At 48.8% G+C, this 21,631-nt stretch overlaps 2 protein-coding genes across 3 annotated transcripts; both read left to right on the forward strand.

The window, feature by feature from the left end:
* Positions 1-719: 719 nt before the first annotated feature.
* Positions 720-9,588, forward strand: AP2M1 (adaptor related protein complex 2 subunit mu 1). Its single transcript, XM_090274678.1, has 12 exons — positions 720-826; positions 2,801-2,917; positions 4,667-4,932; positions 5,653-5,735; positions 6,141-6,146; positions 6,394-6,529; positions 6,617-6,758; positions 7,221-7,340; positions 7,435-7,570; positions 7,674-7,771; positions 8,218-8,329; positions 8,987-9,588. Exons 2-12 carry the CDS (start codon positions 2,844-2,846, stop codon positions 9,119-9,121), a joined length of 1,308 nt encoding a protein of 435 aa, XP_090130804.1. The 5' UTR covers positions 720-826; positions 2,801-2,843; the 3' UTR covers positions 9,122-9,588.
* Positions 9,589-11,397: 1,809 nt separating this feature from the next.
* ABCF3 (ATP binding cassette subfamily F member 3) lies at positions 11,398-21,574 on the forward strand. 2 transcript variants are annotated; one of them, XM_090274691.1, is made up of 21 exons: positions 11,398-11,525; positions 11,748-11,895; positions 12,038-12,117; positions 12,595-12,641; positions 12,868-12,965; positions 13,062-13,184; positions 13,348-13,614; positions 13,967-14,047; positions 14,136-14,195; positions 14,387-14,443; positions 14,557-14,579; positions 14,677-14,732; positions 14,847-15,047; positions 15,145-15,221; positions 19,113-19,157; positions 19,241-19,373; positions 20,175-20,263; positions 20,368-20,459; positions 20,642-20,774; positions 20,930-21,017; positions 21,109-21,574. In XM_090274691.1, the coding sequence occupies exons 1-21, from the start codon at positions 11,453-11,455 to the stop codon at positions 21,265-21,267; spliced, it is 2,130 nt and encodes a 709-aa protein (XP_090130817.1). In that variant the 5' UTR covers positions 11,398-11,452; the 3' UTR covers positions 21,268-21,574. The 2 variants fall into 2 exon arrangements, with proteins under 2 accessions (XP_090130817.1, XP_090130825.1); XM_090274699.1 differs by lacking the exons at positions 11,398-11,525; positions 11,748-11,895; positions 12,038-12,117; ... (1 more) ...; positions 12,868-12,965; positions 13,062-13,184 and adding an exon at positions 13,863-13,869 and having other exon boundaries at positions 13,456-13,614.
* Positions 21,575-21,631: the final 57 nt, after the last annotated feature.

Here is a 21,631-nt window from a genome sequence, read left to right on the forward strand (position 1 = left end):
AAACATTGTCTGTCACTACAGGTTCTGGCCTTGAGGAGCTGACAGTCACATATGTATAGCTGACATAGAACATGGACATATTTTTGAAAAGCATTAGCTAGTTTCGTCCAAGTATTTGCCTCCTCACTCCCTGTCCCCTTCCTTGGTTCTTGATGCCTGGGGGAAGGCTCACGTCTGGCACAAATGTATGATGGAGCGGGCGCGGGCGGTGCGAAACCTTGGGAGAATGAGGTGGTGTTAGAAAGCAGTATATTCAGTACAAACACTTTTTTACAAGTCTTGTGTTGTGTGGAGATGTGAGAACAGTCAGTACTCGGACTCTGTAGATATTAAAGGCCTAAGCGATCCAAGGTTTAACAGATAGACCTTCAAACGGCACTAACCCTCTGAGGCTCCCGGAAACATTGAAATAGAAACGGGAAGGACTGTAGAAACTACAATTCCCAGAATGCTCAGTGTGTGTGTGTGTGTGGGGGGGGAATGAATAGTACAATGGGACAAAAATTTCGGGTAGGGCTGAGTAAGGCCGCTCTTAACCCTCCTCAAGGAACGCCTACTCTCCCCTTCGAAGGTTTTCAAAGGCAGTCGGTAGTTGTAGTTTTCCTAAACCTAGAGAACTTAAAATTGTAAGCGAGAAGCCCGGGGGCTGACGGGACTTGTAGTGCGCACAGGAGGAGGATGCGCAGGCGCACGCGCAGCTGAGGCCGGGGCGGGGCTCGGACACTGCGGTGAAAGCAGAGGCAGCGGGCTAGAGCAGGGGGCGGGCGGACATCTTGGGATCCAGAGAGTGGAGGGTCCGGCGGAGTAGGGGGGCCGCGGACACCAGGTGAGCTCGGGATCTGGCCTTAAGGGGTGAGGATGGACGTCTGTCCAATTGCAGCTTTGTCCTTCCTTGCACTGCGTACGCGGAAAGCTGCCCACACCCGGGAGTGGCCTCAGCTTACAGATTCCGGAGGGAGCTGACGGCGGGTGGGGACGCCCGGGGCGCGGTTGCAGGACAGGCGGGGAGCGGCGCCCTCCACCTGACCCTCCCGGCGCCTCCCTGGGGAGTGAAACCTACTAGAACCCTCCCGGAGCAGGGACGCCGCGCGGCGCGCCCCTCCCTGGGATCGTGACAACACCCCTACCCCTCCGCGCCTTTCCCTCAATGCAAGGACAATTACCCCATCTCCTAGGACAGTGACACCCGCTTGTGCCGCCTCCTTGGACTGTGACAAGCCTCCCACCACCTCCTCCCAGCTGAATGACACCCCAAGGCTCTTACTCCTCAGACCTGTGACAGCCCCGCACCTCGTGTAACCATTTTTTTCCGCGATGTCTTCCTTCCCGGGGCAAAAGCCCACCACCCCGTCATGCGTCTCCCCAGCGTTCCCTTATTCACCACTCTCAGGTTCCCCCTGCTGTTTTTCCTCTTATAAGCCCTGACCTTTGCCACACTGAAACTTTCCCTCAGGTGTCCCCAACGAGCCGCGTTGCTGCTGTGGGCTCATCCGAGTATACTGTCTGGCTGTTGCTGCCGGTTTGTTCCCTTAAGTAAATATTCCATTCCTGTCCTGGGCCCCACCTCTGCTTCTCTGGTGCCGGAGCGCCCTACCACTTGATACCTGTGAACTTGGTTCTTTGCCCAGGGCTCTACCTCCATTTGCCTTTCCCCTCCCAGCCTCTTTGGGACTGACGGATGGGATGTGCCCACCACTTTCAGAGACCTCTTACTGAGAGTGGGAGACTTTGATGGCCACAGTAATAGGCTTTATTTTACAGTTTAGGAAAGTCTGCTGAATTACTCTCTGTGAAATTAATACCAGGGTTAATCCAGGAGATCTAGAACTAAATGAACCCTTTTTACCCTTGCAAACAATCTATGTTTATTTGACCCAAATAATATGGATAATTCAGGCATCCTGCCCCTCACTCGTAGGCACGTGGGCCGGAAGTGTTGTTTGTCTGGAATCACAGAATTTCTGCTAGAGGAATCTATGAATTTTATGTACCTGCACCCTCCCTCCCTCCCTTTGCTACCTCCCGCCCCCTTATTTTTATTGCACTTTGGAGCTGAGAGGGAGCCTGCCTTTTTGAAAGGGGGGTGGTCAAAAATAACTACTAAGCAGCGTGGGTCGTTTAAGTGTCGTCTGCCAGGGCTGGGGTCTTTCTACTCTGCTCTTTTGCCTGCATATCTGTCTCGGAGAGGTTGGAGCCGCACTTCTGGGTTCATATCAGGGCCTAAGGCTTCCTTTCTTTCCTCCTCCCCCAACCCTGCACACCCTTTCCTGGAATGTTTAGACTTCTGTGAATTAGAGAGCCAGAGATTGAGGCCCTGCGTCCTTCTCAGAATGGTAGGAGAGACTGAGACTGGGTGCTCCTAGCGCTATGTCCCTCGGAGCCCCAGGCCTGAACCCACTGGAGTAATTCCTGCCGCCATTCCTGCAGTGCAGCCGCAGGCAGGCCTTTGCAGTGACTGGTGAGAGCCTGAACAGGAAGGGGCCTAGAGGGATCCTTGCTGAGCTCAGCTCTGTGAAGAGGGGGAAGGGGGCTACTCTCTGGGCTCTGCCCCAGAAAGGGGAGGGTCAAAATGGCCTTAGAATCCTGGGCCCAAGTCCCTCACCGTTTCTTTCTCCCTTCCAGTGTGGAATAAACAGGAACTGAGCCTGGCTAAGGGGAGGGGCATGTCTGCAAGGGCTACAGAAGCACTTGCAGAAGGGTTGAGTCAGGAAAAAAGCCCAGATTGTGATCTGCACAGCCCCACAGGGGGCGTTGGCAGGGGTTCTGACACTTTGCTTTACCCTGCCTTTGCCTGTCCTAGGTCTGTTCTCAGAGCAATGGGCCGTGAAGACTAAGCTGCCGCCATGATTGGAGGCTTATTCATCTATAATCACAAGGGGGAGGTGCTCATCTCCCGGGTCTACCGAGATGACATTGGGTGAGTCCCCTGGCTGAGCCAGCTGTGCCCCCAATCTTCCCGTCCCTCTTTCCCAGCATGCAAAAACTAGGTCTGTTCCTATCAGATGCTTGAGTTGGACCATCCCTACCCCCACTCCTTGCTGCATCCTGGCAGTTCAGCAAGTACAACCTGGTTCCCATGAGGTCTGGTCGTGCTGGCCCCCAGCTGGGACCTGTGGAATGGCATCTTTGGAACTCCTGCCTTTTCTACCTCTAGTGACAGACTTGGTTGCTGGAGATGAGTGCTTTTGTCTGGGCAGGTTGATTTCACTTTTGAGGAGGAGGGAGACCTGTCTCCTGGGTGGCATTAGTAACCAGGCTGGAGGTACTAATCCATCTGACTCTCAGAAACCCTTCTCATGGTGACATCCTTCACCGGATTCTTTTGAAAGCCTCTCCAGGCCACCAGATCCTCTTCCACTCCCTTTCTCAGAAGGAGGCAGGCTGCTGACTCAGCTATTTTCAGTTCCTCTGGGCCATTCCCGGAGGAGAGACTGTGAGCGCTAAGGCTCCCTGGGCCTCTGAAGGAAAGGCAGAAGGTCAGGGAAGCCATGCTGCCCTTTCTCACCTATCAGAATAGCTTCTTGTTCTGGGTCCTTCAGACTTTCACAAGGAGGTACAGCCCTACTTCTCATTCTGCCTGACCCTGCATGCCACTGTTTTGGGATTTTTTTGTTTTTTTGTTTTTTTTTTTGGCTGAGGGGTGTGTCCTAGCCTCAGCAGCTCTCATGAGATTAGGCTCCTCTGGTTCGTGCTGCTCTGTTTTTCTTCCTCAAAGATCTTGGGACAGACAGTCATAGAATGGGCCTGCTATAGTGCCCCAGCTTGTTGGCTCTTGGCTCCCAGGGTAGTGGGCTGGTGTGGCCTTTGTGGCTATTTCCATTGGCTGGTGGTGGGGCATAAGCTAGAGTTGTGGCAACACCTGGCTTGCCTGGGCCTGGCTGGCTACACCCATCCGCACCCTGCTCCGGCCCTGCATGGACCTGGTTAAGTCAAGGCCAGGGTATACACTGTCCTGAGTACCTCGCTGTGCTCTCCACCCCTTGCCTGTCACTTGTCTCTTTCTGCCTCGTGGTGTGTGCTGCCTACCCCAGTGTGTTGTGTGTTTAACCCTCTCTCTCGTTGCTGTCACTCCTCCTCTTGCTGGCGTCATTTCTCTCATCCCATCTCATTGGCTGCTGTAGCAATAGGTAAGCAGCCTGTCAAGCTGCCGCCCAGGCACAGGTGGGTGGGAGGGTTGTGTTCCCCCAACCTCGTTTTCATCCCTTTTCATTACCTGAGCTTGCCCTGGAATTGGATTCTGGACAAAAATGGGTGGCCCTGTTCCATGGGCCCTTGGTGCTTCTCCCTCAGCAGACTAGAGCCTTCTGTGAAGTCACACTGGCTTTGTCTTGACTTCTGGGGGACCAGCCTTCCCCACTGGTGGGATCACTGGTGGGAAGATTGGAGAAGGAGCAGGGTCTCTTTCTCATGGGGGCCTGGAGCTCACTGAGAAGCTAGAGAAGTGTCAGCTGGGAAATTGAGGGCAGGCCTGGGAGTCAGGAACATACCTCCCTAAACCTGACTGACCTCACTTTATTCAGGTTACATCTGTCTTCTTGTCATTGGGCTTTAGAGTATGTGTCAGACTTAAGCAGTGAAGTGTGGGTGCTATTAGCAACTGTGATTGATAGTGTCGGGTGAGGTTTGCTTGGATGCTGAGCAGTCCATGTCCACCTTTCTCCTTTAGGAGGAATGCAGTGGACGCCTTTCGGGTCAATGTTATCCACGCCCGGCAGCAGGTGCGCAGCCCTGTCACCAACATTGCTCGCACTAGTTTCTTCCATGTTAAGCGGTCCAACATCTGGCTGGCAGCTGTGACCAAGCAGAATGTCAATGCTGCCATGGTCTTTGAATTCCTCTATAAGATGTGTGACGTAATGGCTGCCTACTTTGGCAAGATCAGCGAGGAGAACATCAAGAACAATTTTGTGCTCATTTATGAGCTGCTGGATGGTGAGGCTGGCAGAGTGGTGGGCCTAGGGGTGGGAACCTGGTGGGGCTTGACCTGACGGTGGGAGCAGGTGTGAGGCTCCAGTGTCTTCTGAACTTCCTTTCCTGACTATCTGGTCTTTTGAGCCCTAAGACCAGTCTAAACCCAGATCTAAAGGTTACTCTGAAGGGGAACACAGAAATAGGCTAGTGAATGGAGAAGGTCTTTCAGGGGTTAGCAACCTGACTGGGATTGAGTGGCTGGGCCTCCTGCAGTAAGCACTTTCCACCCTCTTACCTTTGTGGTTTGGGCCTTAGTTCACTGACTCTCCTCCCAGCTTTCCATCTCAACACCTGCCTCAGAGCATGGAGGAAGGGGAGGTACAACAGGCCCCTCAGGCGCATTGTGTTGTTATCTCTGTTCCTCTGTAGGATATGATTCAAGTGGACAGAGTCATTCCACCTTGCCAACATCTGTTTTCTAAAGCTAAAGGCTTCTTGACCCGCTGGCCATGTGACTCTTCTGCTAATTTTCTCTATTTGAAAAAAATACCTGACATTTTAATTGTTTTCTTATGAAGCACAAATCCCAGAGTAAATACTACAAGGCTAGAAGACTTTGCTGCAGATGATCCCACACCCTTCTGAAGCTGTGCTGGTTTGACATGTCTAGGCCAAAGAAGGGATGGGAATGAAGGAGCTTTCACCTTTTCTCAGAGGCTAATGGTTCCCTTCCTTTCACAGAGATCCTGGACTTTGGCTATCCACAGAACTCAGAGACAGGCGCGCTGAAAACCTTCATTACTCAGCAGGGCATCAAGAGCCAGGTATTTGAATTCTGCAGCCACAGTCAGGGTAGAGCCTTCATCCCAGCTGGTCCCCGAGCCTTGTCCTAGCTGACTCATGAGCCTGCCTCTTGACAGGAAGTGCCAGCCTGATCTTTCTGCCATGACTGCAGGCCTATTTTCTCGTGTGGTCCTCTCCCAACCCAGAAGCAGCTGACTCAGCATCTCTGTTACTGGGAATACAGATCAAGCAGTTTCCTTCTGCACTGGGGGAAGGAAAAATGGGTGTTGCTCTGGAGGCCTGAGTTCCTCAGGAGGAGAGAGGTTGGACCCTCTTCTAGGATCCAGGCCTCACAGACTTTTCCTTTTTTCTTTCCTGCCTGCCTCTTCCTCTCTGTGCTCCCCGTCTGCTTCCTGTGGGCTCCACATTGGTCCTGTGGCTTCCAGCATCAGGTAAGATTTTCCCTCATCTTCCACGCGTGCAGTTTTGTTCCCTTTTCTCCAGGCCCTGCCCCATGGGGCTTGTGAAGGAACATGGGTTCCAGGGTGGGGACTAGAAGAAAGACGGATGAGAATTGAGTGAGGATAGAGGCAGGATGATTAAAAGTGGAAACGATAAAAAAAATTTTTTTTAATTAAAAAAATAAAAAATAAGTGGAGACGAGCAAGGCCATTGTTGTTTGTCTCTATTTCCATGTAGACAAAAGAAGAACAATCCCAGATCACCAGCCAGGTGACTGGGCAGATTGGTTGGCGGCGGGAGGGCATCAAGTATCGCCGGAACGAGCTCTTCCTGGATGTGCTGGAGAGTGTGAACCTCCTCATGTCCCCGCAGGGTGAGAGACCTCTTGTGATGAAGCTGGATGGGGACTGGGGCAATGTCCTGGTCCTATCTTAGCTTTCCCTTGTCTCTTTATCACCAGGGCAAGTGCTGAGCGCCCATGTATCAGGCCGGGTGGTGATGAAGAGCTACCTAAGTGGCATGCCTGAGTGCAAGTTTGGGATGAATGACAAGATTGTCATTGAGAAGCAGGGCAAAGGCACAGCTGATGAAACAAGCAAGAGGTGTCTGAAGCAGGGGGGCTAGAGGGAGAAGGTGGACCTGGGAGGACTGAGGGGAGCGTGGTGAAGCAGACTCTTCCTAGATGTCATTTTTGCAGTAGTGCAAACTCCCTATTCCCAAGGGTGTGTTTGGCTAGTTGCTCCACACATCTGTACTTGAGATGAGGGGATTGTCCTTATCCTACTCAGAGACTAAACCCCTTTGTTTGGTCCCCAGGACCAAGGCTGTTCTGTATATACGTATGGCCTCTGCCCATTGTGCCTGAAACCTCTGGGTCCCAAGCAGCAGAGCTCCCACTCATCCCTAACTTGGGCAGGGACTCCTAAGTCAGAAAAGCAGCTTTTGATAGTGTACAGTGGAAGCCTTACCCAGGCTCTAGCATCTTTTTGGGTGGGGTAGCCTCCCAGCATGATTCTGTCCTGCTACTCTCCTGTACCAATGAGACTTTTTTCCCCTTCTTGTAGCGGGAAGCAATCAATTGCCATCGATGACTGCACCTTCCACCAGTGTGTGCGACTCAGCAAGTTTGACTCTGAACGCAGCATCAGCTTCATCCCACCAGATGGAGAGTTTGAGCTCATGAGGTGCCACAGGGGTGTGAGGAGGCAAGGGCAGAAAGTCGAGGGAGGGAGGAGAGGACAGGCTCTGCTATGCTAAACTTGCTCCCCACTCCTAAAGGTATCGCACCACCAAGGACATCATCCTTCCTTTCCGGGTGATCCCACTAGTGCGGGAAGTGGGGCGCACCAAGCTGGAGGTCAAGGTAGTCATCAAGTCCAACTTCAAGCCTTCACTACTGGCACAGAAGATTGAGGTAAGGACAAGGGATTTGGGGAGGAGTAAGTACTTGTCTTCAGGAATAAAGGCAGCTGATGTCCAGGCTTGACAGAGCTCCCTGATAGGTGTGTCATTTCTAGGTGAGGATCCCAACCCCACTGAATACAAGCGGGGTGCAGGTGATCTGCATGAAGGGGAAGGCCAAGTACAAGGCCAGTGAGAACGCCATTGTGTGGAAGTAAGTCTTTCCTTTATGAGGCCACAGCAGTGCTTAAGAAACCTTGGTGTACCCTTTTGTTCAGTTTTACCTTTTGTCCTCTTGAGGGCATGTGTTTTTTTTTGCTCTCACCCTCTATACCTCTGCAAGAATGTGCATGTGTTTATACTTGGGTGCATGCATACATTTATTTATAAGATGCTTTAACATTTTCCCATTTGCCCTTGTAATATTTGAAGTAAACAGAGTAAGGGATGGCATGCCCATGAATCTTAAGCAGGAACTGCAGCCCACAGTGTTAAAGGAATAACAGACCCAAGGTTTCACAGCAAGTGGTTATCAAGGTCCTCACCACATTTCCTTGTCCTAGCACCTCACACAAACTCCTGGGTTCTCTCCCCCCACTCCCTTGAAATTTCTCTTAAGTTACCAGGGGCACTTGCTGCCCATTGCTCCTGTGTTCCCAGGATCAAGCGCATGGCAGGCATGAAGGAATCACAAATCAGCGCCGAGATTGAGCTTCTGCCCACCAATGACAAGAAGAAGTGGGCTCGACCCCCCATTTCCATGAACTTTGAGGTATGGCAGAGAAGGAGCGTAGAACCATAGCAGGGTATGCTAGGAAAGATCTTAAGAGATCATTCAGATCAACCTCTCTACTACCTGCAGATGAAGAAACAGCCCTAGAGAGGCGAAGTAACTTTAATTCATAGGCCCATTTCTTCCTCCTTCAGGCCTCCAACTAGAAATTGCTATTCACACTAACAAAAATTTTTGACTTCTTTGGGCTTGTTGTAAGATAGGTCTTTGGAAAATTTTAGACTGCTTGAATGCCAGATAAGACACAAAGTTTACTTACAGCCTGGAAAATGGGCTGACTTTGCCTTGTGCAAATTGTATGTTAGACATACAATTTTCTCCACCTTATTTTTTAAGCCCATAATATCGAGCAGGTTCTAAGGCAGGTCTTTGGTTGTTGCTTTCAGCAGATTAAATAAATTGATTTAAGTTGTCACAGGTACAGATAGGGCCTGACTTCAAACCTAAATGATTCCTAGTTACTCTTGGATATGCTTTCTTCTTTAATAACCTTTTAGAGGACCACTCACTACCCCAGCTTCTTTCAGACCCCATTCAGTCACCTGTACTAGAGAGAGGTGAAGTAGGGCAGGACTACGGAAGGGAGAGGCTGTGACAGGAAGCCCATGTTCCTAACTGGAGCTGTCCCTTGCCCAGGTGCCATTCGCACCCTCTGGCCTCAAGGTGCGCTACTTGAAGGTGTTTGAACCGAAGCTGAACTACAGCGACCACGACGTCATCAAATGGGTGCGCTACATTGGCCGCAGTGGCATTTATGAGACCCGCTGCTAGCTGCCTAATGGCAGCTAGCCCACCTCCCCACCCGCACTCTTCCACAGGTCTAAGTGTCCCGGCCACCACACGTCAGTGTCTCCTCCCTCCTGCTTTGCTGCCTTCCCTTTGCAACAGCCCCTAAGTCTAGGTCTGGACCAACCACATTGCAAGCAGGATTGGTGGAGCTCACCCTGGGCTCCCTGGGCAGTGTGGTTTCTGGGGCTCCTGCTTCTCCTTCTGTCGGTCTGCCCTGGCCCCATGCCAGGCTCTGAGTTCTGTGACCAAAGCCAGGTGGGCTTCTCCTCCCCTCCCTTGTAGCCACATCTCTCGCATGGGAGGGTTGGCTACCCCTCACCTCGGAGCTCCCCCAACAGCTAATGGATCCCTAGCCCTCAGTCCCTACTCTGCTTTGGGATAGTGTGAGCTTCATTTTGTACACGTGTGATTTTGTCCAGTTATAGACCCAATAAACTCAGTAGAGTGGAGTTGCTGGCTAAGTGTTGATGTGGGAGCTACTTGGGGAGGGGAACTGGTGGGACTGCTCTTTCCAAGTCTTACACTGCCTGCTTTGAGTAGAATTTTCTGTTACAAACTTAAGGCTTCTTCCCCTTTCTTGGTCTTAATTGTTAGGCCCCTCCAAGGCCATCCAATCCCTAATTCTGATTTGTGTTAACCCCAGGTCTCCTGCCTCAGAAGAAAACAGCTTCAGGTACAAGCAGCTCCACCTAGCCCAGTTCTCTTGAGGGTAGTCTTTCCCTCATTCACCTGTAGCTTTAGGCAGGTGTTTTCTAATTAGTAGAGATTAAGCAAAATTTACATTTGGCCTTTTTCAGTCTTCCTGAGAAACTGACCTCTTAATTCCATTCTCTTCCCAACTGCCCAAGCTTCCCAAACTGTAGTAGTAGGTGGGTGATAAAAGGGAAGATTTAACTCCCTGGGCCTCTTTATCCTCCCTTCTGTACCTAGTGCCTAAGGGATATGATGTTCCATATTTTGCTGATGGATTAGAGCGGATTAAAAGAGCAGATTGACCCTCACAGATTTTCCCTTGCTTAGTGTCAACCTTTTTAAACCTAACAAATCTATTAGAAAGTTTCAAAAATAAACAGAAGTAGCAAACTATAATGAACCCTCATGGCCCATCATTCAGTTTAAACAATTATCAATCATGGCCAATTCCTTAATATCACATCCGTGTTCACACTTAATCTAAATGTGATAAAATAGGATAAAATTTTTTACAATTTGCATCTGGAGCCAAACAAGGTCCATCGTAGTTGGTGAATGCTTCTTAAGTTTTATAAACCACAGGATATCCCTCAGCTCTTGCAATGTTGTTGAAGAACCAGATCTGTACAGTTTCCCCATCAGAATTCCTCTTTCCCAGTCTTCCCTATTAAGTGGTTTTTAGATCTAAGGGTTTAATAGCTTTATAGCATTATTTTAAATATCAGGATTGACTGATTCCTCAGAAGGATGAATGAATAATACAATTTTAGGTGATAATTTTAGAGTGGGGTTGGTCGAGTGTTCCCGTTAAAAGTAAAGCAGTAGTAGCATTATTAACTTATGAGAGAATCAGTGAAAGGAAGTAACAGCCATTTGCTGAGATTAAGGATGCAGAGAAGTCTGTTTTGGGTGCAGGTAGGAACAAATACTAAAGAATTTGCAGAGGCCGTTTTGTTGATGTTTTTCCTGCGCTTTGGCGGTGAGGCTGCGCCCTGAGTGGTGGAAGGACTAGGCATAATTTTGATTGAGCTGCAGGTCACGGGGTGGCTGACAGGCTACCAAGCTGAGACAAAAAGCCCATAAAATCTGGGAACCGTAACAAACTTAACAAACCCCGCGGACGCACAGAACCATACAAGGAGCTTATGAGAGCTCAGGCACGAACGTGAATCAGCGAAGCTCTCGACTGGCTCCAAAATGGACCCAGCTGGGCGCGCAGACTAGCAAGGCCAACGTGCTTTATCAACCATTAACCGCCTGTCTTTCGGGAGGTTCTCACCCGCTGGACTGTAGACGTCCGACTTCCCCTTCAACCTGCCCGCCTCCGGCACCTCCACCTCCCTGAAGGCAGCGAGGACCGCACACATGGGTAATTTTTCAGCGGAAAAATAATTGCACAAGCACAGAGAGCAGCACTACCGTAGACTCTTCAGAGGCGCTTGCGCACGGTTCCTTAGGCCCCGATCACCCCGCCCCCTGGGTTCCGCGCACTCCGCGCCTTTCTTACGTCACCACTACGCATGCGCCTTGAAAGGAGGGACGTGCTTTCGGGGAAAGGGCAGGGGGCGGGCCTTGGCCGGGGTCTCACCGCGACTGCGCGGAAGGCAGCCCGACTGAAACATGGCTACTTGCGCTGAAATCCTGCGGAGCGAGTTTCCTGAAATTGACGGACAGGTGTTTGACTACGTGACGGGTAAGCCCAACCGAATCAACGCGCTGGGCAGGCCGCAGTGGAAGTCGGGTGGGAAAGGCTAAGGGCGGACAGTGCCGGGGCCGCTCCTAGGCCTCTCCTCTGCGTGACCTCTTGTCCCGAGGGTGGGTTGGGTCTGGAGCCGGGACTGGAGTCGTGGTTCCGGGACTAAACTCTATGTTCATCCTACTCGGTATCTTCCTTAACCTGCCACGCCGGGCCCAGGCGTCTTGCACAGCGGCAGCGCGGACTTCGAGTCTGTGGATGACCTGGTGGAAGCTGTGGGGGAACTATTGCAAGAGGTGTCCGGGGACAGTAAGGATGACGCGGGCATCAGAGCCGTATGTCAGCGCATGTACAACACTCTGCGCCTGTACGTGCATGGTCAGGGGGGATTTGTGGGTGGAGATGGGAGGGAGGATGGTCAGGAGGCAGGGGGTGAGGGAAGAAGTTTTGATGGCGATAGAGCTTTTTCCTCAACTCAAAACTCTGCGCTTTCCGTCCCTACCGTCAAGGGCTGAGCCACAGAGCCAGGGAAACAGCCAGGTGCTGCTAGACGCCCCCATCCAGTTGTCAAAGATAACGGAGAACTACGGTGAGAGTGAGGGAAGATTGAACTAGCTACCCTCTCCTTTTTCTCAGCTCCAGGCCCCAACCAGCTGCCTCCTGTAGCTCAGAACTCCTCGTACCTCTTTTCCAAGATTGTAGAAGCTAGTTGATGTCTTTGCTGAAGGCAAAAGAGCCCATTGATGAAGGGAGTAGGGTTGGAGGGTTCTCCAAGCTTTGACAATGGTAGGAAGCATATGGGCTTTGTAGCTGGACAAATGTGGGTCCCCCTACCCCATTTTGTGGCTTACTAACCAACTGCATGCCCTTGTAAGAGTTGCTTATTTGCCCCAGCCTTGTATCCTTCGTCTGAGATTTTTTTTAAGCACGGGAAGGAGCATAGCTATCTATATTCAGTATTGTAAAGCTTTCCTGAAAATGTCTGTGACTGGTTTATATTAGTTACTCAAAATATTAGTTTCCCTTCCCTCAGGGGGAAGGTGACTGCTTTTCTTATCATCTACAGACTGTGGCACCAACCTTCCAGGACTACTGAAGAGGGAACAGTCCTCGGTGAGGAAAAGGAAGAAAGGGAGGGGGTTGTTTATGTTGGGGTAGGAGTTGACTGTCTCTAAATGTTGCAATATTTTTCTGGGGGATTTCTGATTATGTTTTTCTGAGTCTTAAATTCTGTTCATCATGGATAGGTAAATTGAGAGGGTTAACTTGAGGTGCTTTCTTGGGGTTTCCTTTCTGAGCCTACACCCTAGGGTGAAAATGGTTTTGTTTGGACCCTTAGACAGTGAATGCAAAGAAGCTAGAGAAGGCTGAGGCTCGACTAAAGGCAAAGCAGGAGAAACGCTCAGAGAAGGACACCCTCAAGACCAGCAACCCTCTGTGAGTTTAGCATGGAGGGTTAAGAAAGCAAGCAATCTCTACAGGGATGGAAAGTTGTTTGGGAGTGCCAAAGCCATTCGTTTTTTCATTCAAAAGAGTCTTGGAGGAAGCATCAGCCAGCCAAGCAGGCAGCAGAAAGGAGAGTCGGTTGGAATCATCTGGCAAGAACAAATCCTACGATGTGCGAATTGAGAACTTTGATGTGTCTTTTGGTGACAGGTGAGGGAGTGGCATTGAGGGTGTATGTGTGATATTTTTCTTTTTCCATTTAAAGGAGAATTTGGAGAGATGAAATGGGGCTAAAAATGTTAGGTTTCTGTTGTTAAACTTGTAGTACACCTATGTCTAGAGCACCTTTGTCTTCTTCCTGCTACCCTTGCAGGGTACTGCTGGCTGGTGCAGATGTGAACCTAGCATGGGGCCGCCGCTATGGGCTGGTGGGTCGGAATGGGCTTGGGAAGACGACATTGCTGAAGATGCTGGCCACCCGGAGCCTGCGGGTTCCAGCGCATATTTCCCTGCTGCATGTAGAGCAGGAGGTTGCTGGAGATGACACCCCTGCCCTGCAGAGTGTGCTGGAGAGTGACACTGTGCGAGAAGACCTTCTGCAGCGTGAACGGGAGCTCAGTGCCCAGATTGCTGCTGGCAGGTGAAGGCTCTGGGCTGGGGAATAACTAGCAGCAGCTGTCCTTCATATAGTGTCTGCCATATTGTCGCCATACTGTCACTGCCATACTGTCACCATACTGTTATAATCCATAATTTGTATGCCCATTCCAGTGAGCAACAGAGCTTAGAACTTAGCACTGAGAGGCTCTCAAGCCCTTATTCCTTCCACAGTGCCCAAGGCCTTCAATGCTGTGAGCAAGTTGTTTGTATACTCTGTCCTTGTCCCAGCAACAAGGCAGCCAGTGGTCTGCTTTCAAACTGCAGGGGTACAGGACATCCTCTTGGACTGACCCCACTCAGGCTGATGACTCTCTCCCCAATTCTCACCCCAGGGCTGAAGGCTCAGAGGCTGCACAGCTGGCAGAAATCTATGCCAAATTGGAAGAGATTGAGGCTGACAAGGCACCTGCCAGGTATTTGAAATTTCCCCCTTCCTTTCTTCATAACTCACCATTTCTTTCTGTTACCTACTCCAACTGGGTTCTTCAACTTCACTTCTAGGGCTTCAGTCATTCTTGCCGGACTTGGTTTTACCCCTAAAATGCAGCAGCAGCCCACCCGGTGAGTGACCCTTGTTATTTATTGACTGACTGATTGATTGATTGATTGATTGTTTTTCTATTATAGTTGTCCCACTTTTTCCCCCATTGCCCACCCCCCAGATCCTTGTCATTCTTGACTCTGAATACTGTCGGCTTGCCCCTGCTGTTGCTGGTGGGACTCACCTCTGATTTGGCTCTGTGTTTCTTTAGGGAGTTCTCAGGTGGCTGGAGGATGAGACTGGCCCTTGCCCGGGCTCTGTTTGCTAGGTGAGTCTTCTGGGCCTATGTATGGATACTATGGAGGATGAACCTTGGCTCTTGGGAGGCAGCAATGAGTCTTTGACCTAAAACTTCAAGCCTTGCATTCTTCTTTTCCATAGGCCAGATCTTCTGTTATTGGATGGTGAGTGTGAAATGGGGAACCCTGTATGGGGAAGGATGGCAACACCCATGTTTCTAGTTCTTCAGCTCTTCAATCCCAAATGTGTTCACTTTTCTAGAACCCACAAACATGCTGGATGTGAGGGCCATCCTATGGCTGGAGAATTACCTACAGGTGAGTGCCTACAGGTGCTGGAGTAGGTCTGGGAAAAGTCTGCCTCCAAGACACCTGGGGGCTGAGAGCCGACTGCCCTCCCAAACTGGGCCTGCCGTCCTGTGACCCCCTTAGACGTGGCCCTCCACAATTCTGGTCGTCTCCCACGACCGAAACTTCCTGAATGCCATAGCCACAGACATCATCCACCTGCACAGCCAGCGGCTAGATGGTTACCGGGGAGACTTTGAGACCTTTATCAAGAGCAAACAGGAGCGGCTACTCAACCAACAGCGTGAATATGAGGCACAGCAGCAGTATCGCCAGCATATCCAGGTGTGGAACCAGGCAGGGCTAAGGGCCCCATCCCATGGGTATTAGAGTTGGAGGGAGTGAGGGAGCCTGAGCAATGCCTGCATTCATCGATCCTCAGGTTTTCATTGACCGGTTTCGCTACAATGCCAACAGAGCCTCTCAAGTACAGAGTAAACTCAAGATGCTGGAGAAGCTGTGAGTACATTGTCCTCGACTGGGGCCTGACTCCTGTTCTCTTAATTTCTTGCCTTATTTTGCAGGCTACTTCTTGCCCTCCCATCTAGGCCTTTCCTTTTCTAGAAACTAATTTTAACTTCCTTTCCTACGGGAAAGTAGACTGTTTTATACTTCTCTCAGAGTTATTATTGCCCCCCAGGCCTAGGCAACCCCTGATCTATTTTCTGTTTGTACATATTTGCTTATACTGAACATTTAATATATATGGAATTATACAATGTGATCTTTGTGTCTGGCTTCTCTTGCTTAGCATGTTTTTGAGGGTAATCTATGTGATAGCACATATCAGTACTTCATTCCTTTTTATTTTATTATTTTTTTATGAGTATTTGAAATCTCGCACTTTATTTTTTTAAAATTATATTTGATTGATTATGCTATTACAGTTTTCCTGATTTTTTTTCCCCTTTGCCCCCCTCCACCCAACATCCCCTCCACCCCAGGCAGTGCCCCCACCATTGTTCATATCCATGGGTCATGCATATAAGTTCTTTGGCTACTCCATTTCTTATACTGTACTGTACATCCCCATGGCTATTCTTTAACTACCTGTTTGTACTTCTTAATCTCCTCATCTCTTCACCCATTCTCCTATAACCCCATTCCATCGGGCCACCACCTGTATGCATGATTCTGTCTCTCTTCTTGTTTGCTTAGTTTGTTTTTGTTTTTTAGATTCAATTGTTGATAGCTGTGTATTTATTGCCATTTTAGTGTTCATAGTTTTGATCTTTTTCTTAAATAAGTCGCTTTAACATTGCATATAATAATGGTTTGGTGATTATGAAGTCCTTCAGTTTTTCCTTGTCTGGGAAGCTCTTTGTCTGCCAAATAATAGCTTTGCCCTGGCTTGTGTGGCTCAGTGGATTGAGCGCTGGCCTGTGGACCAAAGGGTCACCAGTTTTGATTCCCAGTCAGGGCACATGCTTAGGTTGCTGGCCAGGTCCCCAGTTGGGGGTGTGTGAGAGGCAACCATATAGTGATGTTTCTCTCCTCTTTCTCCCTCCCTTCTCCCCTTCTCTAAAAATGAATAAAATAAAATAAAAATCTTTAAAAAGTAAAATAAATAAATAATAGGTTTGCTGGGTAGAACAATCCCTGCTTTTGATGACTTTGAATATTTCTTGCCAATCTCTTTTTGCCTGTAAAGTTTCTTTTGAGAAATCAGCCAACAGGTTTATGGGAACTCCCCTGCAGGTAACTTTTTTTCTCTTGCTTCTTTTAAGATTCTCTCTTTATCTTTAACCTTTGGCATTTTAATTATGATGTGTCTTGGTGTGGTCCTCTTTGGTTCTAGCTTGTTTGGCACTCTCCGTGTTTCCTGGACTTATATGTCTATTTCCCTCACCAAATTAGGGAAGTTTTCTTTCATTATTTTTTCAAGTAGATTTCCAGTTTCTTGCTCTTTTTCTTCTCCTTCTGGCGCGCACTTGATGCAAGTGTTGGACTTCTTGAAGTTGTCCCAGAGGCTGCTTATACTATCCTTGTTTTTTTGGATTCTTTTTTTTTTTTTTTGTTCTGATTGGTTGTGAATTTAGGCTAGGTGGTGCTCACTAAGGCCAGCTGTTGCTTGTTTGAGAGGATTTAGGAAATTGTGCAGCTTGAACCAAGACCAGCCATTTATATGGAAAAGCAGCTTGGGTGGGGCAGGGTCTTTTGGGGTCTCCAGCAGGGTCAAACAGTGTTAGTGAGGTTGATGGAATCTCAAATATGACACTAGCTTGCCAGCTCTGTGGGGGAGGGTTTAGAAAAGGGACAACGGCCTCTGCTCGCCTTGATGCCAGATACTTCAGTTCCTCCCTGCATACCTCTGGTACCTTTCAAGCTGCTACCCAGGTGCTGGAGCTCAGAGGGAGTGAGTCTGAGTAGGTGAGTCTGTGTGTGGGTTCTTTAAGAGGAACTGCTTGGGGCTCCAGCAGTTTCTTCCACCGAATCAATCCCCACTGGTTTTTGCAGCCAGAAGTTGTGGGGACTTATCTTCCTGGCACTGGAACCCTGGGCTGGGGGGCCTGGTGTGGGGCTGGGACTCCTTGCTCCCGAGATATCCCTCCAGGATTTTTATCTCCCACACGTGGGTGAGGGACCAGCCTATTGTGCATCTGCGCCCCTCCTACCTGTCAGGATGGATGTGGTTTCTTTAATTCTGTAGTTGTCAGACTTCCATTTAACTCTATTTCTGATGGTTCTGAGTGATAGTTGTTCTGTATTTTAGTTGTAATTTTGATGTGATTGTGTGAAGAGGTGAACCATGTCTGCCTATGCTGCCGTCTTGACCAGAAGTCTTTATTCCTATTTATAGCCAGATAATATGTTTATTGATTCATCAGTTGCTGGACATTTAGATTTTCATTTTTTGACCCTTATGTATAATAATACTGCTATGGATATTTATGTACAAGTTGTGTGAATATGTTTCTGACTCTGTTGAGTACATACTTAGGAGTGGAATCGCTCGGTAATGTGGCAATTCTATGTTTAACTTTTTGAGAAACTGCCAAACTTTTCTAAAGCAGCTGCACCATTTTACATGCCTGCAATACTGTATGAGGGTTCTAATTTCTCCATACCCATGTCCACATTTATTATTTGTCTTTTTAATTTTAGCCATCCTAGTGGGTGTGACATGTTATCTCATCGTGGTTTTGATTTGCATTCCTTAATGACTAAGGATGGTGAACAGTGAAGGTTTAATCCTGAAGTAACCTTTCCAGAAGTGTTGGTGGTAGGAAAGTCTAAAATCATAAGGTTTAGGCTTTTGTGACATTGAAACATACATCACGTTGTGTTATGGAAAAGGACAAAACTGCAAAAAGGATAATTCTATTTTCTTGGCATATAGTGAACTAGAAGAACATATAGTCATGTGCTGCTTAACCACAGATACGTTCTGAGAAATACATTACTGGGCAATTTTGTCATTGTGTGAACATCACAGGGTGCACTTACACAAACCTAGATGGAAGTCTACTAGACGCCTAGGCAGTATGGTATAGCCCATTGCTCCCAGCCTACAAGTCTGTACAGCATGTTACTGTGCTGAATACTGCAGACGGTTGTAACATAATGGCAAGTATTTGTGTATCTCAACCTATCTAAACATAGAAAGGTCCAGTAAAAATACAGTATAGAAGATAAAAAAATGATACACCTGTATAGCACACTCACCATGAATGGAAGTTGCTCTGGTTGGGTCAGGGAATGAGTGGTGAGTGACTGTGAAGGTCTAGGACATCACTGTACATGACTGTAGGTTCTATAAACACTGTATACTTAGGCTACACTTAACTTAGAAACAACATGAAATTAAGCACAAGAGAAAATAATGCAGTCAAGAGATGTGGTAAACACAAGACGTAGGAAGCTGCTGCTGGCGTTAACAGCATACTGTTTTACAGCAAACTTTTTTATAAGTAGAAAGAGCATATTCTCAAATAATGGTAAAAAGTCTAATATAAAGATAAACCAGAAACATAGTCATTTATTATCATCATCAAATGTTATGTGCAATATATAATTAGATGTGCTGTACCTTATATGACTGGCTGCGCAGTAGGTTTATTTACACCAGCATCACCACAAACACATGAGTAATGCATTCTGATGTTATGACCTGGCAATGATATCACTAGGCGATAGAATTTCCAGCTCCATTATAATAACCTTATGGGACCACCCTGCTATACTCAGTCTGTTATTGACAGAAATGTCGTTATGTAGTGCATGACTGTACTTGAAAATAAGAATGTTATTTGGGTTGTGGGAGTACAAGCTTTTTCTCAGTTTTCTCTGAACATATGTTACTTGTGACAGAACAAATAAAAGTCATTAGAGTGCCCCCTCTCTCCTCAGGCCAGAACTGAAACCCGTGGACAAGGAGCTGGAAGTAGTGATGAAGTGAGTACCGGGACAGAGGGGCTGGCGGGAAGCTCTTGTTTCTGGCCACCCCAGTGCTCTTCACCCCACCTCCTCTCTCACAGGTTCCCCGATGGGTTTGAAAAGTTCTCACCGCCAATTCTGCAACTAGATGAGGTGGATTTCTACTATGATCCTAAGCATATCATCTTCAGCCGTCTCTCCGTCTCTGCTGATCTTGAGTCCCGCATCTGTGTGGTATGGTTATTTTTTCTCTGTTCCATGAGCTGATACTCCTGCCGTAGTATATGCTGTGGATTGGCCCAGGTCCTTGGGCTCTGGAGGAAAGAGGCCCACTGGAACAAGAGCCAGGGCCTGAGCCAAGGATTTTGCTATGCTCATACTGTCCCCGCCCTCCAGCCTCACAGGGCTGCCCTGCAGAGGTGAAAGCCTGGCATGTGGTACTTTATGAATACTTGAAGCAATATTTTATCTTATTAGTCCCAGCTCTCAGTTTTCTTTAACCATGGAACATAGAGGAGAGAGCACAGGCTTCAGGGTCAGACTTCAGATCCTGACTCTGCCATTTCTTAGCTTTATTACTAAACAGGCTTCTCATATTTAAAATGGCGGTAGCATCTACCTCACTTGGTTATTAGAATTAAATTCCCAGTACTTAGTAGGAGCTCAGGTGTTAGGTTCTCTTAACATCTTTACTACTTTTTCTCTTTTAGTTTATTTTTTTTAAGATTATATTTATTAATTTTTAGAGAAACATCCATGTGTGAGAAAAACATCAATCAGTTGTCTCTTGCATGCCCCAACGGGGCACCTGGCTTGCAACCCAAGCATGTGTCTTGACAGAGAAGTGAACTAGCGACCTTTTGGTTTGTAAGCCAACGTTCAATCCACTGAGCCACACCAGCCAGGGCTTTTAGTTTCTTAAAAATATTTTGGTTGTTGAAAGAGTCATTGGGGACTGCCCGAGTCCAATTCTCATTTCCTTCTCTTCTGTGTCCCATGCATGTACACTCTTTTAAAGTTTTCATGTTCTTACAGGTTGGGGAGAATGGGGCTGGGAAGTCTACCATGCTGAAGCTGCTTATGGGGGACTTAACACCTGTTCAGGGCATCAGACATGCTCATAGGTAGGGCCCATACCTCCACTGTCTTAATTACATGCCTGTAGCTACATTCTTTATGGTCATTAGCTTTTATCCCCTCTTCCACCTTTATTTCTTTCTCCCTGCAGGAATCTGAAGATTGGCTATTTTAGCCAGCACCATGTGGAACAGCTGGACCTGAATGTCAGTGCTGTGGAACTGCTGTCACGCAAGTTTCCTGGTGTGTTAGGGATTGGAGTTGAGGAAAGAGGGCCAGGGCTGCTGCCTACAGTTAGGCCTACCTTGGGGAGGTGCTGAGCAGCCCACCCAAGTGTAGGTATAAGGACATGGACATTTGGAGGTGGAACTGGAGGGAGGGTGAAGGGAGGGAGCTGGGCCATGATGGGATGGGGCCTATTCCAGGACGGCCTGAGGAGGAGTATCGTCACCAGCTGGGCCGGTATGGCATCTCTGGAGAACTGGCTGTGCGCCCTGTTGCGAGCTTGTCTGGGGGCCAGAAGAGCCGGGTAGCCTTTGCTCAGATGACCATGCCCTGGTGAGGCCTCATTTTCTATTTCTAAAGTTCTTGCCCTCCCCTGTCCTCCTCTTGCCTAGCAGGAAATGATTCTCTGGTCTTTGTATCAGAGAGTTCATGCTTCTCCCACCCTCTTCCCCCCATAACCACCTGCCTTCCTGGGTTCTGCCTTCCAGCCCCAACTTCTACATTCTGGATGAACCCACAAACCACCTGGATATGGAGACGATTGAGGCTCTGGGCCGTGCGCTCAACAATTTCAGGGTCAGTGTGTCTTCATCCTGCCCACCCCTCCCTAGGCCACAGTACTTCGTAGGCCCTCCTCACCGAATGCCTCTGTTCTCCTGTCTTTCAGGGTGGCGTGATTCTGGTGTCCCACGATGAGCGCTTTATCAGGCTGGTGTGCCGGGAGTTATGGGTGTGCGAAGGAGGTGGTGTCACCCGGGTCGAGGGGGGCTTTGACCAATACCGTGCCCTTCTCCAGGAACAGTTCCGCCGTGAGGGCTTCCTCTAGGCCCAATAGGCTGAGGACTATGCCCAGGACATGGACTGGTCTCTCAGACCCCTGGGCCACCATGTAGGCAACCATCTCCAGGCCATGGACCTCCCCTGACTTGGGGGACAGCCTTATCCCCAAATCTCTCCTTTTGACTGGACCTTCCTCTGCACAATCCAAGGAGCTCCATCTAAGGGTCTGTGAGGACTGGTCTTCTAAGTGGAAGGGGTGAGGGATGCCCTCTGGGATTATAGATTCTCCATTGCCTCAGCTCTGACTGGGCCCCAAGTGGCTGCTGTGTAAATTAAATCTTCCTTGCCTCATCTATGCTGTCCCCTGGTTGGGCTACAGTGTGTTAAGGCATGTAGACTGTGATTTAGCA

The sequence above is a fragment of the Furipterus horrens genome, unplaced genomic scaffold (genome assembly GCF_987537825.1).
Source record: "Furipterus horrens unplaced genomic scaffold, mFurHor1.1.pri manual_scaffold_1, whole genome shotgun sequence".
In the NCBI taxonomy this organism is placed as follows: domain Eukaryota; kingdom Metazoa; phylum Chordata; class Mammalia; order Chiroptera; family Furipteridae; genus Furipterus; species Furipterus horrens.